General features: G+C 40.1%; 2 protein-coding genes and 2 long non-coding RNA genes across 6 annotated transcripts; 1 reads left to right on the plus strand and 3 right to left on the minus strand.

Moving 5' to 3' along the window:
* Window positions 1-114: 114 nt before the first annotated feature.
* Hts (adducin 1-like protein hts) lies at window positions 115-10370 on the minus strand. 3 transcript variants are annotated; one of them, XM_076385710.1, is made up of 14 exons: window positions 10159-10370; window positions 9895-10081; window positions 9452-9834; window positions 8707-9156; window positions 8492-8628; window positions 8282-8399; window positions 6734-6847; window positions 6541-6633; window positions 6204-6399; window positions 5949-6086; window positions 5789-5860; window positions 2180-2247; window positions 1254-1382; window positions 115-499 (listed from the first exon to the last, which is right to left on the minus strand). In XM_076385710.1, the coding sequence occupies exons 1-13, from the start codon at window positions 10267-10269 to the stop codon at window positions 1269-1271; spliced, it is 2181 nt and encodes a 726-aa protein (XP_076241825.1). In that variant the 5' UTR covers window positions 10270-10370; the 3' UTR covers window positions 115-499; window positions 1254-1268. The 3 variants fall into 3 exon arrangements, with proteins under 3 accessions (XP_076241825.1, XP_076241824.1, XP_076241826.1); XM_076385709.1 differs by having other exon boundaries at window positions 1254-1397; XM_076385711.1 differs by lacking the exon at window positions 1254-1382.
* Window positions 10371-10421: 51 nt separating this feature from the next.
* Window positions 10422-15340, minus strand: LOC143183365 (uncharacterized). The gene is made up of 4 exons (XM_076384891.1): window positions 15261-15340; window positions 15150-15172; window positions 14766-15052; window positions 10422-10453 (listed from the first exon to the last, which is right to left on the minus strand). The coding sequence occupies exons 1-3, from the start codon at window positions 15338-15340 to the stop codon at window positions 14847-14849; spliced, it is 309 nt and encodes a 102-aa protein (XP_076241006.1). The 3' UTR covers window positions 10422-10453; window positions 14766-14846.
* Window positions 10466-11928, minus strand: LOC143183917 (uncharacterized). Its single transcript, XR_013002688.1, has 2 exons — window positions 11775-11928; window positions 10466-11689 (listed from the first exon to the last, which is right to left on the minus strand). It is a non-coding gene; the product is annotated as an uncharacterized LOC143183917 (long non-coding RNA).
* Window positions 15341-15860: 520 nt separating the features above from the next.
* On the plus strand, window positions 15861-16662 carry LOC143183918 (uncharacterized). The gene is made up of 2 exons (XR_013002689.1): window positions 15861-16246; window positions 16350-16662. It is a non-coding gene; the product is annotated as an uncharacterized LOC143183918 (long non-coding RNA).
* The last annotated feature ends 31 nt before the right edge of the window (window positions 16663-16693 follow it).

The following is a 16693-nucleotide window of genomic DNA, read 5'->3' on the forward strand; positions in this document are numbered from 1 at the left end:
AAAGGAAGGCATAGGAAAAGAAAGGGAATGAAGAGCCAGCACATATAGAGATATTTAAAAAATGCTCGTTATATCGATACAATGGCGCATTTCATTCGTTCTATCGTCGTTAAATTGTAGACGTAATTTTGTTTTATTGCAATTACACAAACGGGGCTGGGGAGGCGAAATTAAATAGCGGATTAAATACATCAGCGCGACGCCTTAACAAATTAAAAACGTAAAAACATTAACAGTACAATATAGTTTCTTATATCGTAGACGTAATGCGATGGCAGTCTTGAGTCCTGGAAAGATGCTGTGATTGTTGCATGATTACTTCGATTTCCGATCGATCCTATTTTTTTCCTATTTCCCTATTTCCTAGATTTTTCATTCGTCTCCTTGTATATGCTCTTTTCGACACGCAATTGCGATCCTCGACTCTTCTGTCTCGCGTTTTAATCCTCATTCGGTACTTATTCTTCTATTTGCGATAAGCTTTTGCTCGTGGCAGTGTCTGCAAATATAGAGTAAAAAAGAAAGAAGAATTCAATAAAAGTCTTCATTCAATCATATTAAGTTGCTGCAGAAATTCTGTCCGCTAGCGTACGTTTATAAGTTTATATGAACGACGATGTGGACAAATCTTCTGCAGTAACCTAATATATTACGAACAAATTATTTAAAATTTTTCGCGCGTATAACGCGGCGACCGTTAATTGTTTTTTTTCTTTTTTTCTTTTTAAAGATGGCGAACGACGGGCGAATCACGTGAGCGAAAATGAGATCGATACCGTTGGCGGCAACGATGACTTGAACTTAACCTCTAACTGGCGACTAATAAAAACGGCCTCTAAGTTGCATCTATGCGTTTTACACAGCGCCAGCTCGTCTACACTAAGAAAAAAAAGTAATGCTCAGACGTAGAAACCCCCTGCCTACCTTCATTTCTTTGTATGGCTTCTTAGTATTTCCAGAAAGCAGGAATTAACAGTACGCCGCGAATCGACAGTCCAGACGATCGATAAGACAAGTTGTCTCGCATACTTTTACCAAATATATTAAACACCGTCTGAAGACAACTCGCTGCTCGATTGGTTGCAGAAAATTTGAATATTACCGACATCGAAACAATGAGCATTCGTGAAAAGAGGGACACTAAGAGTTTACGGGGTTCTCAAAACGAATAAAGAATTATAATTGAAGAAACACATGAAGACCGATTATATGAAAGAAAATCGACCCTAACAATATAATTTGCTGATACGTACCAAAGTTAGGACTACCTACGCCTCGACTGGCTTCTTCTTTTCTTTCTTCTTTTTTAGGAAGGACGGTGTCCTAAGGCCTTTCTTCTTCTTCTTTTCCTTCTTTGGCGATTCCTCGCTAACGCTCACATCCTGCGACATGGAACCCTTAACACGGAAGGTCCCAACCGTAACCATAAACCTTTTTGCATGCACATGCAAGCAGCCAATTTTTGCTAACATAAAAAGGAGACATACACGAAATACATGCACTCCCTCTTTCTCCCCCTCTCACGTATTCAGTTTCATTCACCCGCTCACACACACGCACATACATACCAGTTTTCCCCTCTCCCTAATCATTTAATGGTTTTACGTAATACCCATTAGGTCATCCGTTGATTCATGCAAGCGAACACTATCGGCAGACTAGCACTTCTGTAGCGTTATGAAATAGTTAATGAAAGCACCGTTTCTGCATGATTTCCAGAAAACGTACTTGACCATGAAAGATGAGACCGCGAAAATGGAGACTCGAGAGTTACTTCAGTCGAGTTTTGCGATGATTTCTCTGCGCTCGAATTGCACGGCGCGAATGAACGCGAGTTGTGCAAAAGACAAAACTGTTGTTAACAAGTAATTCAGAAAGCGTAACATCATTTTGCGAAATATCAGTCACCGAGAACGACAGTGTTTCGTGATCGCCTTCACACATATGTTTTGCGAGTCCTCGAGCCTCTTTATTGCTCACGAGCATCTCTTGCTGTGCCCTGGCTTTGTGTCAAATATGTAATTAAACTGTGGTTGCAGTAAATAGTAAATTAGGTGAATTTAACTGAACTACAGGGTATATAAATTATTTTTTAAAATATAAAAAGAATATTGTTCTTAACGTGGGCTTTGAACAAAGCTCGAGGACAAGAGTCTATAAACGAGTACGAGCAACAAACCTCTTTGCTGCTTTGAGAAAATGTACTGTGATGCGCATCTGAGTGATCGCCATTTACGGTATTTTCTCCTGAAACATAAAGCATGAGATGTTACATGTGGCTGCAAAGAATCCACGCTTGACATGGACAAACACCGCCAGGTATTATTCATAGCATCCAGGGGGGCCATTGTTAACAGTAAGAGTGCTAGTGTGCAAAAGAAAACGAATCGTCAAGACTAAAGTGAAACCTTACCTTAAGTAAGCTTTTAAAAAGCTTATATTCTTTTATATTCTTCTACGGGAAGAATATAATTCACTTCGTGGTGTTTTTCCAATTTTTAATGAACATATTTATTAGCAAACAACGTACGCCAAGCGTACAAGTGCGAAATACAAAAATAATAAAAAAATAGAAAATTGGACGATAATAATACTGTGAGTAATCTTTTCAAGAACAAAACAATAAGTGCATGGAAGCAAAACACGATATAAACAAACAGTGTCCAATGACTTACAATTAATATAATGTACTCTACATAAATACGTAAATAAAAAATAAAGAAAACAAAAAAAAATTGTTTTGCAAGCCTATAAGAATATGAGAATTATTCACTGTTATACAGCAAGAAAAGAAACGTTGTCGTAGTTTAGTCGATGTAACACGCAAGTATAAACGTCGATGCAAATACAGTGAATATTAGCTTTTTTAAGTAGTCGATTCAAAAACAAACTCCGATAAAACAGCACTTGAATCTCTGTATGAATGAATCGTCATGTTTGAGAAAAGTGCTGTTTGGCTGTTCAACTGAGATACTTCAGGGGAGAACAGTCGCTTTATATTTGCTACATCGTCGTCAGAAAGTTCTTCATCATTTGCATTGTTTTCGTCGTAGTCATCAGAATACGTAAAAGTTTCATCGCAGCAATTTTTCTCAATTTCTTCGAAAATATTTGTCTCGTTAATTTTGTCGTCGTTGAGTTCTGACAATATCCTCGATACTTCCTTTAAACTTGTACTAGTTTCAATTTCTTCAGGTATAGGCGGTAAAGAACCCTCTTGATTAGGATTTATATTAGGAACTTTTGGACAATATATACATTCATCGCATAATTCGTAAGATTTGTAAGTCTGTGCCAGATTGCATATTTCACACTCTATTGGTAATTTAATATTTCTGACATCTTCGTTTTCGGATGAATTAGTTAAACTGACATCGTGTTCCGCGAAATTTGTACTTTCGGAGCTTGAAGAATTCGATGGTAATATCGGTGATCCTAACATATTGCAACAGTAAATATCGTCTTCTTTCTCGCTTGGAATATGATTTCCAATCTTGTCTGCAGATTCTTCCACTTTTTCAATAACTGCTTCGGAGTTATTATTTGTCTCGATTCGAAAATTTAATTCAAAAGTTTCCATATCAATTTCTGTCGACTTTCTTCTTGCTACTGTACAGAATTCAAGAATAGCATCAGCTTTGGTTGCTATCTCCTCCTCATCCTCTATTTCCCTGGAAACTTTATTAATCGCTGTAATTTCAGTACTTGGACAAAACTCTTCGATCGATTCATTTTTACAGTTCGTCAAGTTGCTCGTTAATTCTGTATCTTCATTAATAATAGAAGCGTTCTGTGTTTCTTTCAATTCTACGTTAGCATTATCTTTAGCCTTCTTAGAAAAATAATCTAAGGTCTCATCACTTGAAATACTGGAACAGTTATTTTCACTCGTATCATTCGTATCTATCACGTGGTGAACGATTTCTCGTATAATGAAAACATCTTCATCAAGCTGCTTAACAGGCAAATTCTTACGACATTTCTCGTTTTCCTTAGGGTCATCGTCCTTTAAAGTAATCGGTGAAAGTGAACGAACGATCAGAGGTGACGATGAACGCAAAAATTTATACTGATCGTTTAATTTGTCATTGCAAAGGGTACAAACTCTTTGTAAAATCTCTGCCACGATACTAGAAATACTAACGTATGTATCATTAGCATTAAGCTCAGCGATGATTTCGTTTGCACTATTGCTGATTCCTGCCCTAAAATATTCATCGTTAGTTTCGGCTAACTCGAGGATCGTATCAGCAGGTAGCTCTAAAAGATCGGATCCACTATTAGAACGAGTTTCTGACTGATCATTATCAGCGGAAAGGTTTTGTGTAGGGTCAGGAGAGACTGATTTAGACAATTCATCCAATTGATCAAGCCAACTGCAGTTGAAAGTTTCATCAAATGTGCGTTTTTTTTCGTCTAATGCACGTTGTCGATCACAATCAACATTTTGTTCTTCTTTGGTTTGCGCAGGAACCTGATTACGTTCACTGTTCGTTTCTAGAGAAAGTGAGGGCAATGATTCTCGTAAAGTCTGTTCGTTGGCGTTTTCTTCCGAATCAGAATCTATAAATGGAGTTAAACTATATATTCGACTCATGTCTGCAGAATCTAAACTGTACTTAGTTGAGACCTCGAAATTTCCATTAGGCAAAGTGTACAAATTTGTCTTTGATGGAGAAACTGTTAAGTTGATACTATTCACGATTTCAGTGATCTTACTATAATCAGGTGTTTTTCTGTCCTCTATGAATTCATCAGGGGTCGCCGATAAATTGGTAACCTTATGATCACGATTATAAGATGAATTTTTGTCATTTTTCAATTCTAAATTATTTTTGCTCTCTATTTTCTTTGGTGCTTCTTTTTCTTCAAGTTGAACGGGATTCGTAATACTTTCGAAAAATTTGCGTTTCAAATTGACCAAAGAGTTACTGTTGACTGGAGGTGTGTAGGAAATTATTACAGGTGTCATGCGTTCAGCGATAACGCTACTTCGAGTGATTTCCAAGCGCGGCTCATGCAGACGAGGTTCTGAAGCGTAGCAGTCACGACGAGTACAAATAATAGGAACTTCACTTTCGTTTTCTTGATCATGTTCGTTTTCGCTATCACTGCAGTACCTGCTCGACGAATCACGATCTGTAACCACATTGTCCAAAAACACCACAACTACATTTTTTAAACGTTCTTTTAGCTTTCTTTTCTTTCGTTTACCTTCTTTCTCGGGGAGACAGAAGATACTTGTCGCGTTATGATCACGGATGCTCACACCTGTATATCTAAAACTATCGCGATTACTGACCTACACTACTAATCTATCGGCTTCTTGAAAATTTCTGCATTATTCCTATGACGATTCGTGGTTGTTAAAAAAAGCAGTACGTGATACAGTGCAAAGCGTTTATGTACATTGTGGAATAAAAGAAAAATGAAAAGGAGACGAAATTAATAAAAAAATTCTGATAAACATGAACATACGTAAGGTCAGTGAACATGCGGATACGCGGAGGTGTAAAACATGCACGGTGCAAGCGTTAGTGATCATAAATATAAAAAATTAGAATATAAAACAGTGAGTAAATGTATTAGTGAGTTACAATGGTTTTAGTATTATTGATTGAACTTTGTGCGTCGTTAAAAAGAAATTAGAAAAAGAAAATGAAACGATACAAAGTTCCCCCTTTTAACCATTTGAACCACATTCCCCTTTCTTTAAGTCTCAAGACGATTTTACCTTTGAAAAAGCAAACGATCGCTTGGAACCAAATGTTAAGGTTATGAAACTTACCATCGCTCAACACAACCTCGGGTTGGCTCGGTGCAGGCACTTGTTTTGTTTCTATTCGCAATACTCGGGGTTCTACAAGAGATTGAAGATGAAGTTCAATATATTCCTGTATATTTCAAGAGTGTAAAGAATGTATGAATGACGAAAAATTATTTATTACCGTCTCTGCTTTCTTCTTCCGTTTCAGAAGTCACTGATACTGGAGACTGGATGGGACTTTTGGCAGTGCTCGATTCGTGCGTTGCGCGGCTGACATTATACGACGACAAAGCCTCTGATTCTGACTGTGACTCATCGTCTTCAAGAAGAACACAGGAAAGAATTAATTACGATAAAAACATTTTAGATAGAGTTCTAAATAATTCTGACATCTAAAGAATTAGTAAAATAAGGGAAATCTTTATCCGTTACTCACAAGGATCACCCTTCTGTTTACGTTCGACTTCCTTCTTATATTGATCCAATTCTTGATCCGTAACAGCATCGAATGGATTTTTGGCGTATGGCGTTTTATAGACCATTGCGTTGTGTTGGAAACCTCGTTGAATGATACCTTTGCTAGCTGCTCCTACTAGAACCACCTGCTCGCCCGTCCCACTAATAGTGGCGTCCTTTCATAAACATTTAAATAAACGTTCGTATTAATTTATGAATGTAACGATTAAGTCTTTTATCTTCCTAAAGAAAAGGAAGATACTGGAATTAAACGAATAGATAATTATGACTTCAGAATTATCCAAATAAGACGTTACCTGCATCTTCTTAGCTTCTTCCCACGTGACACCTTCTAATATGTGCGACTGTGGTCCAGCCGATATCTTGTCTGCTCTACGATAATCTTTAATCTGAAAAAGAAAGTAGCTACTACCCCTGCTTTTTCCTATTTATCTTAACAATTATTAGAGATTGGACAAACGGGTACTTACTCGCTCGTAAGATACTTACCTGTTGTTGTATTTGCTTAAATTCCTTCGGATTGGTATTTTTCGGCACGAATTGTAGAGCACTGTCGATCTTCACCGGTGTACTGCTATGGGTCGGCGAGCCGTCTGATACCCACTGCACACAAAACCAGAACATTAGTCGACCCCCATCATTAAATTATCAGTAAATTCGACAACCGATTTAAAAGCATCGCAAAATTTGATTTCTCTCGTCCTATCTGCGTATGCTAATGTGTGCCTGCTCTGCTGGTCAGGTCTGGGTCAAGTCCCATTACCACTATACGTTACCACTATATGTACGTTATATGTTCTCTAGTGTAGATACGTGTGTGTAGGTGATGCCACGATTTTACGAATCGTTCGTGCATCGAATTTGAGAGTTCGAGTTCTTCGAGATGTTGTCTTCTGTTCATCGATCAGAAAGAACAATCGTTAAATGTTTTCTACTGTCTATCGATCCCGTTAGTTTCATTCTCTATTTTCCTTTTTGTAGGGTCGATCGATCTGGTTTTGTAAATGCAGTGGGACACGAAGAATCGAACGTTCGTCGTTTCGACGATTGACAGGCACACATTCATACACAGTTCTGAGCAACATTAAAAATCGCTCATAAATTCGAGAAACATGACTGCGAATTCAAACTCGTCGAATCGCAAATCCACTGAACGATAAAATTCTTATCTTTTCTAACCCAATAAAGTATCATGCTATACCAAAATAGAGAAAAGGTTTTTTTCCGAAAAATTACCTACATATACATGATGAAACAGTAGACATATATTTATTTAAATATCAAGAAGCTACAAGAAAGAGGTGCAGTAAAATTGATTACTGATGACAATGATTTTTTTGATATTTGAAAGACGCGCGATATATTATTGCAACAAGTCCTCAGTCGGAATTACGTTTTACGCTAATCATGTAAGCTGCCTCGTTCAGGATTTCTAACACTTCGATATATGCACTACATCAACTTTTCAATCGCGCGTTCACGTTCTGTTGCTCTCCTTGCTTTTCAGTGAATTACTTAACAAACAATTGCAAGCTGGAATGTACCAAAAATATAGAAGAATGTGACAGGCGTGTGTCACAGACAACAAGCGATACGATGCAACATGGAGGAACACAGTTGTTCGTTTATCAACACTATAATACATATGACAACAGATATTCGAAGAGATCCAAAGGATCAACACGATTAAAAATGACGACTCTCTTAGACAATTTTCACAAAGACAAGCAATATTTCTGAAAAGTTACACATATAATATCTCTTCTCATTTCGAACGTCGCGATAATTACTTTCCTCACTAGATAAATATTTTTTTTAAAGAATCAGGAATGTAACAACATGTGCATATGTAAAACATTTACGAAACATCGATATTGACTCTTTTAGAATAGTACTAGTTATAATATTACTTGCAAGATTCTTTTCCTCTTGCATAAACTTTAATTACTCATAAATGTATTCGTTTCTTTCCTCCTTTCTCAGAGATATATTCGATCGCGCCTATTCGTTTTTGTTCTCAAAAGTGATGACCTCTACCTTCGTGATTTTTTTCGGATCAGGAGTTCCTGTCTCGAGTATTTCGACCTTTTGATACACATTGGGTGAGTTCAACCAACGCGAACGATCCGTGCCTTTACGGCCACCCTTCCAGAGTCTGAAAGAAAAAGTTTAATAATAAAATTAATAAAAGCTTTCTTTATTTTTGTTTCGTTTTTTTCTCTTCGTTAACCAAATAAATGTACATACCCCTGTTTGTACAGTTCTTCTTCTTCGAGCAAATATCCCAAAGACGACACTGCAGGTGGTACTTCGACGTCGTTGCGGGGTCTTGGAGGTTCTCCCTTTACCAATGGATTCCTATATATGTAGCCAGTACGGAATCCCTATAAAATCGATCAAAATAGTATCACTCGAAAGTCAAACGTAATAAATTGAATAATAATAAAACTTTGAATGTTTACAGCATTATCCAACATCCGCATAAGAGCCTCAAATTCAGTTCCGCCGATTCGCCAGCGCTTTTCAAGCTTCTCAGCAAGAGCTGTACTTTCGGTAGTCTGACTTGCTTGTTGGGGTGTAGGTGGTTTTCTCGAAGCCTCAAATATAGCTTTCTTTGTTTCTTCAGAAATAAGGTTTAGGTTATCAAGACCGGCAGGCATCAACTTCAATTGCGTCTCGCATGCTAACACCATGTTGTACACGTTGAAAAACGCTTCCTCAACGCTTTCTCCACAACAAAGAGCACCGCGATTCGTTAATAGCATGACTTTGTTTATAGGTCCAAGATTTCTGGCTATTTTCTCTTTTTCCTCTGGTTCGAAGGATCCTCCCATATACTGATGAGTGCTAATGTCGCCTATCACTATGCTCTCTTGTCCGATTGGCAGTAATCCACATTTCAGTGATGAAATCTACAGAAAAAGAGCTCTCCTTTACACTCTATATTTCGAAATTAGAGGTACAAATTAACCCATTACCTATCGCAATGGTTATTAGAAGATTGAAGCTTTTTCTCAATAGTACTTCCGTTTGCTATTAACATCAATGCAATCAAGTATAATTACTTAGACATTAGTATCGAGTAAAACACACATAGGAAGGACTAATGTGGGGAAAGTATTAATGCAATGATAATGGGTTAAGTAATAAACCTATTAAGATTTCCAACAATTACTGAAAGCAAAAAAAAGATTGCTCCCTACTTACAGCAGTAACGGACGGAGTCGTAATATGAACGATGCATTTAATGTCGGGTCTCGCAGCATGAATCGTCGAATGCAATTGAAACCCTGTCAAATGCACCCCGAAATTAGTCGTCCCTTGCTCTACAACAGTTCCTTGCATATCGACTTTCACTAAACTCGAGGCGGTAACTTCGTGGTAGAGCAATCCGTACGGATTGACTAAAAAGTGCTCCTGATCCTGGTTCAAGCGCGCCGTGATTTGTCCACCGACGCCCTGGGTCCAACCGTAAAGGTCAAGCAATCTGAATACCGCCGCTAGTTTGCAGCGTAACACTTTTTCCCCTTTAGCATAGCCCATACTTTCGACACCGCGTATATCGTTAATTGGTAACACACAATTCGAATCTGTAACAAGATTGACGAATGGATTAATGAAACATCAACTTTCACGTCTAAGCAACTTACTTTTAAAAACGTTTCCATTGAATCGAGCACCTTGGGCACCCATCATGTCTGAAATTTGTTGCAAGAGACCGGATGGTCCAGCACCGTCCTTCATTTGCGTCTCAATAATTCGTTCTAATTCCTCGCGAAATAATCGCGAGTTCATCATCATCTCCACTCTCTTCCTCCTCTCCATTTCTCTCATATCCTGCAAAAACATGAAAGAATGTCGTTTTCATGTGTCCTTTTAAGAAGCGAATTCGAGGAAATCGTTTTGAGGCTTACCGCATCGATATCGGCGGGCCTCATCTTGCTTTTCTCGTCTTCCGTTAAACCGTCCACTACTCCGTTCGTGTGTGGCTCGGACAACGGTTGCTGTTGACTCGTGTCCGCCATCTTTGAGCTTTATGATACCTCTCTTTGTTTAATTTCCCTCTTCCTTTCTTTTTATTTTATATTATTTACCGCCGTTAGGTTCTTCCTCCTCCTCCTCCTCCTCCACCTTCAACCTCCGCCGCCGCCACCACCTCCGCCACCGCCACCTCCCCCTCCTCTTCCCTCTCCTTTCGTTGGACACCGACTAAAACAAATATTTTTCTTCAATTAATAACGTTGACTTATGAAAACTCTCCATGTAATCGTGCAATCAAAGCGAAAGATTACGTCGAACATAAATATAACATTTAAAAAAGAAAAAGGTAGGGGCCGTGTACGTTTACTAATTATGTAAAGAAGGCCATTTGATATTTTTATAGAAATAGTATCGATCCTTCCTCTCCTTTATGTTCTTCTGCTTTTTAACCGATGAAACGAATCACGTTTCATCCGCTGATGAATGCCTCTCAGATGTTATCCGATTTCAAGTATAAAAGGGGAATGGAACGTCGGAAAACCGGCAGAAGTCAGCAAACGATCAATAAACTCGCGGGTAACAGTCAAGTGTAACGCAGCGTCGAATGCGTAGACAGCAGGGGTGACTGACGATAAGAATCCCTAGAGCGACTGAAATCGTACCGCTCTTTTTCTCGAATTCTTCCCATGCTTATTTATATCACACTCGCATCTCTTCGTTCTACGTTTTTTTCGCCTCTCTTCCTCCCTCGTTTTACAGTCCTACGATGCCTTTCTGTTTCGATTCTTTCAGAAAATACGGAAACAAAGAGCCCCATTCACAGATTCGATTTTTTTCTTACAAAAAACTACGAAGAAATGCAGCGGCAGCTTTTATACTATATATACTAGACTAGAAAATATTTTCTGGAAATTCTATGAGCGGAATTGCATAACCAGTTATCCGATAACACATATTCTTTTCAGATAAAAAAGATTGATAACCAGGGAATGCATGATTCTCCAATATTTATTACTGCAGCACTGGTTGTAACGAGATAACGGGAACAGCAGATTGCAGATGTGTCGTTAAGCCACGTTTCTACATGTACAACCTGTGGCATAAAATATACTTTACGCCAAGTTCTTGCATGTGTGGTATGCAACAAGCTGTGCATCTTCAGCCAACTCTCACACGTGAAATGACCGATATAATGTATCTTAAGCCATTACTCCACACATGTGCGCACTCGTAATATGAAAAAATTCAATTCAAGGTTATATGTATACACCAAATGATACAGAACATACATAAGATGTACTGTGCGTTCTACGTACGCAAGCATGACTTAAATTTATTGTGCAAAGTACTTACACTATTCACTTGGAAATGTGGCTTAAGACAAATTTTCTGTGCGCGCCATATTTAAAAATCAATTAATTTGTACGGTTCCAAGTTTGGAAATTATAATTCGTATTATGTATCCTGCACGTGAAAACGTGGCTGTAAGGTCTAAGTGCTCGATAGTGATGCATTAGTGTCGGAGGTAACCGTATTTAACGTCTCTCACCTCGGAAGCGCACGCTTAACCTGAATTCACAACTTCCGCGAATTCTAATCTAAACGTGCAAATCGCGAATGCCATCGTCTCGCACAAAAATCAATTCAACCGGTGCTTCGTCATCGTTATTACTAGCCTCTCATTAGCATCGTCGAATGAACGGTTCCATTGTACGTGTGTACTAGTCAAAAAAAAAAACCCTGCTTGACAATCTTCGTTCGCTGAATGGACTCTTTAACCATTTACCTCGCTTTACTGTACATTTTCAAAAAAACTCATAGAAGTCGTTAATTTACAGTGCTAATTGGAACACAGAAAAAAGCATTTCTAAAAAGCTGTCTATCGAACCGTGAAAGTTTTTTCGGGTGACGTCATCAAAGGTTTCCAAAAGAACCGCGCAAACTCCAACCGCGGTTCAAACACCAGATTCGTGTCTTAACGAAAGCAGATAGTAGTACACCGTAACCACGAGCAGAGCGTAACGATCGATACACTTTTCGGCCATTTCTTTTCCACGACTCGCGTACCGCAGCCAGCTCGATTTTTACGGGGGATCGCGAGCTCTAGCGTGAAGCAGAAAACACCAACGCGCCACGGTCGAGGGCGTTTTTATGGTACTGCATTCGACACTCCTTGTAGGACACTTTCCGCGAAAATCAACGAGGAAAAAAGAAACAGTTCCGTATCAACATCTTTGTACCTGGTCCAGTACGTAATTCACCGTGACTAAATAGCGCAACTCCGACAATTGGTGCTCATCAGCGCTATTTAGCGGTGGACACCAATTGAACAACGCTTGTTAGATGCTCGCAATCACCGGTATTAATGACAATAATGATACCTCTTCATTGCGCTAGAAGCGCATACACAATGAGCTGAAAGATTAATTGAATTTGCTGAGAGGAATTAGAAATAAATATAGTCAGTGAATATAAATTAAAACAGATATAAACAGTCAGTCAGTGAATACAACGTCGAATGCAAGTCATACCGAATCTGACTTTTATCCTGTGCGCGCGCCTTTCGCGGAAATATACTAAATTTAATATTTTACGCATCGCCGAATAATTGTCAAGTATACGCTGACTCTGCCGTGCCCGTTTAACAGTTGAAACTATTATTCAGCGAGTGAAAGCGGTTAAAAATAGAATGCAGAAGGCATCGGTGTTTGCGCTTTCATTCCCTGGAAACGAGAAAAAAAAATGAACCGATAAGACATCGAACTACCAAGATAACGTGGCCTGAACACATATCGTGGCGCGAGCTACTTAATGCGACGCGTCCGCTGTTTCTCGACCCGATGATGTCATAACTTAAAACGTAAAGCCTCGCACTATCGTCGCGGTTGGGCGGTACCACGATCGGTCGATGGAGCACCGTGTCACGTCATATTTCCAACTGAAAGAAACCCGCGATTCTCATCGAACACAATCAGAACGATCCCGATCATTATGCTCTACTTACGTTTCACCTGAAATGCACCGCAGAAAGTTTTCTAGCCGAATGGCGGGTACGACAGTTATCCGCGCACCCCGTGGTCGTCAAATATGTAACGAGACACCAACCGCGGCAATAAAACGTTCGCGACTAATCGTTGTACATTACGTGAAAAATTGCTCGGGGTAACCGGTAAATCGAAACGAAGCGTCGTGTGTTGAGATCGGTAAGGGGGACCGCGGAGACAAACCGACACACGTATTTACACAGGCACATACACAAACGATGAGACAGTGAACGTACGCACACAGGTGAGCGTGCCTTCTATAGAACCGAAACCCGAGAGAGCAGCCAGTTTATTTCCAAGCGACGATAGATTGCGCGCGGGCGGTAGAGTTGTTGCGAGAAGATACGCTTATTACTGGGAGATGCGCTTCGTTCCTTACGGATGGACTGTAAACTAGATTTCTCGCGGGAAAATTAAAAGCAATCCGAAATTCCTTCGCCAGGCTGTGGGCGTGTAGCGCGATGGGTCACGCGCGCACGGGTCGCGTCCTACGTCGCGTATTCGAGTCTACGAAGTAATATCGAGATCATAAGGACGTCGAGACGAGCTCAGACTACGGATATTCGTGCGAATACGCCCAAATGACCAGTTTAAACGTATCGATTGACGCAACTGTCGAAGAGCATTCAAGACATGCACGAACGTCGAATAGACAAATGTATCATTGCGAAACGATGTTAACTTTTATTTCGGTTGTAGCCCCAATGGTCCAATCGACGCAGCCGTATCAACGTAGCCCGATCCACTGTATTCCACTAGCTCGCAACACTGAAAGGACCTGTCGTTGATTACAACAAAGGATATCCCGAACGGATCGATTAGACGCGTACACGAAGAGAAATTACCACAGGCGTTGGTTCGCGAATCCTGACACACTTGACTGTCGTTACCCTGCGTACTAATACTGCGCCACAAATGCACAAAATCCCTCGAACACCATAAACCCATAAACCCCGGCAGGATTTTTACTTTCGTTCCATTCTTTCACCATCGTGCACGTAATTCAATGAAAGATTACGGGAACCGAAAAAAGTGAAACAACAGAATGGCGTCGCGTTCCCGTTCGAACCCAATCCTCGCGTATTAAAGGAGGTATCCTGTCTTTCGCCGGGGGAAAACAGGAGGAAAAGAAGGTCAATGATTTAACAATGCAAATGGCGATACAGCGGCGGAGAACGATGGTTTTCGATGGCGTAACTATCGCAACAAGTACCGAAGACAATAACCTTTGGAAAGCATACGCGGGTCGATGGTAGGCGGAACGAAAGCAGGACGGTCCGATAATCGGCGATCGAACGGTAGGAACGTTCACCGACACGTAAGAAAGCATCAAAGATTGCCGCCTAATCGACGACACACCCCTTACGCTACGTCATTCCTGTCAATTATTCGGAACCGCGGTTCTCTCTCGCGTCTACGCGGCGTCGCGGCGACCCGGAATAAGTCCGCGGACGAGCAGCGGCGGTCGTCTTCGTTTGTGATTCGTAATCGCTTACCTAGCAGAAAATCGCCGACTGTCGTCGAACGTTGTGGTATATCCGTATCCGTTCGGGGAACCGTTCGACTCGCTGTTCGTATCACCGAGCGGTCGTTCCGTTCGGTGGACAGCTTCCCCGCCCCCGTCGCCGTCGATGCTCTTCCGGCGGCTGGCAAGCCTTCCCCGAGCCTTCTCCACCTCCTGATACTCCCGTACTACCACCACCACTAGGCACTACTACTTCTGCCACCTCCACCTTCGCTTCCACCTCCACCTCCTCCGTTCGTCGGTTTTCGTCGGTTCCCACTTACAAACTATGCGCCCCAACGTTTGCCCGTGCGTGGCTATCGTCGCCACCGGTTTAACCTATCGTTTTCCACTTTTGTTAGGGCTGCGCAGGAACCTCGCGAATTCTCATCGTCGAACCTGCACCGCGTTGTTAGACGTAACTGAACGCGTACGCGGACTGTTCCCGTTACTTGTCTTACTGTTACTTCTTCCTGTTCTACCCTACATCTCCTGTTCTTTTTCTTCACCTAATTCTACACGGAGTACGCGAGACGTGCGCACAACACCGCTGCGCAGCCGATTCATGAAACTTCAGGGCGAACGTAGCGAGGAGTCGATTATCGAAGCTGCGTCGTTGTTGGGGCTATTGCCTAGCGACCAATAGGAATATTCGACGTTTGGGGGACCAATCGCGTGATACGCGTGTCGTGTTATATTGTTTATATTGGTCGTAGTTGGTAAATATGAGTAATTTGATGTCGTATTGAATTTTGATTTATTTCGTACGGGAAAAATATCGAATATCAAATCTGAGGGTACGTGTCTACTTGAGAATGTAATTGGCACAAGTTGTTTTTCACAGTTTAATTTAGTTTAATTTAATTTAATGCTGTCGGAAAGTGACTATCATCCAAAAGTATAATTTAATAATATAAAGCTTGAGTAAAGTATAGAGTGGAGTTATTTTAGAAAACTCTCCGTGGTGGACACGTTTTCTCGCAGAAATGAGTTCTAAATATTCCTTAATATGAATATTATGAACTACAGAGAATTAATGAATACTAAATATAAATGAATACTACTGAAATTAGAGAATATGTGCAAAACTTTTTTGAAAGTTTAGCTATCAGGAGTTTTGCGATACGCGTCAGTCTTTAAAGCGAGTTTCCAAACGCATCTTTTAGGCATACTTTCATGAAACAATTCGCTACGCGTTGTTCCCCCTCTTCACGTTAAGTTTGCATTTGTGTAAGTAACACATACACACGTGGTACGAATTCGTACATTTACATTACCTGAAAACGTAAAAGGCGTGGGGGAATATACCTCTCGATCTTCGTAGATGCCTGGAAGTAAGCTATAAAATACCGATTTGTGTCCATTATGTTACGAAATATTATGGACGCAACTATTGCCAACGGCACGTAAAATGTCATCCTCCGATATAATTCATAAATATAACAAATTCATAGTACATGTTAAATGTATGACGTATGTATACATTTCAGAGGCAGTTTACATTATGAGACTTAACTTTTTCTTATCGTTATTGCGTATCGTTCTCGTTTTTGCATTATCACTGTTTTTTTTTTAGCAATATATCCATTGTTACGAAACCACGATAGATTGTGCAGTGCGTATATCGGTGCAATATTTTCCCTACATACATACGTGGATTCACTTGTTTACTGGAATTTCTTGTTTACTGCAGGCATACGTATACATACAGTACGCCTACATAGACATATAGTTTAAAGTATGGTAATATGTAAGGGGAGTATTTAACTATGCTCTCCCGTCGTTGTGACGCAATTTCTTGATCTAACAGAATCCAATCTATATCATTACTTATGCTAAATAAAACCACGACGACAAGACATACTGTTAAATTATTGAAACAAATTTAAATAAAATAAATTGAAGCAAATTTAGTCAATT

This window comes from Calliopsis andreniformis, chromosome 9 (assembly GCF_051401765.1).
Source record: "Calliopsis andreniformis isolate RMS-2024a chromosome 9, iyCalAndr_principal, whole genome shotgun sequence".
Lineage (NCBI taxonomy): Eukaryota > Metazoa > Arthropoda > Insecta > Hymenoptera > Andrenidae > Calliopsis > Calliopsis andreniformis.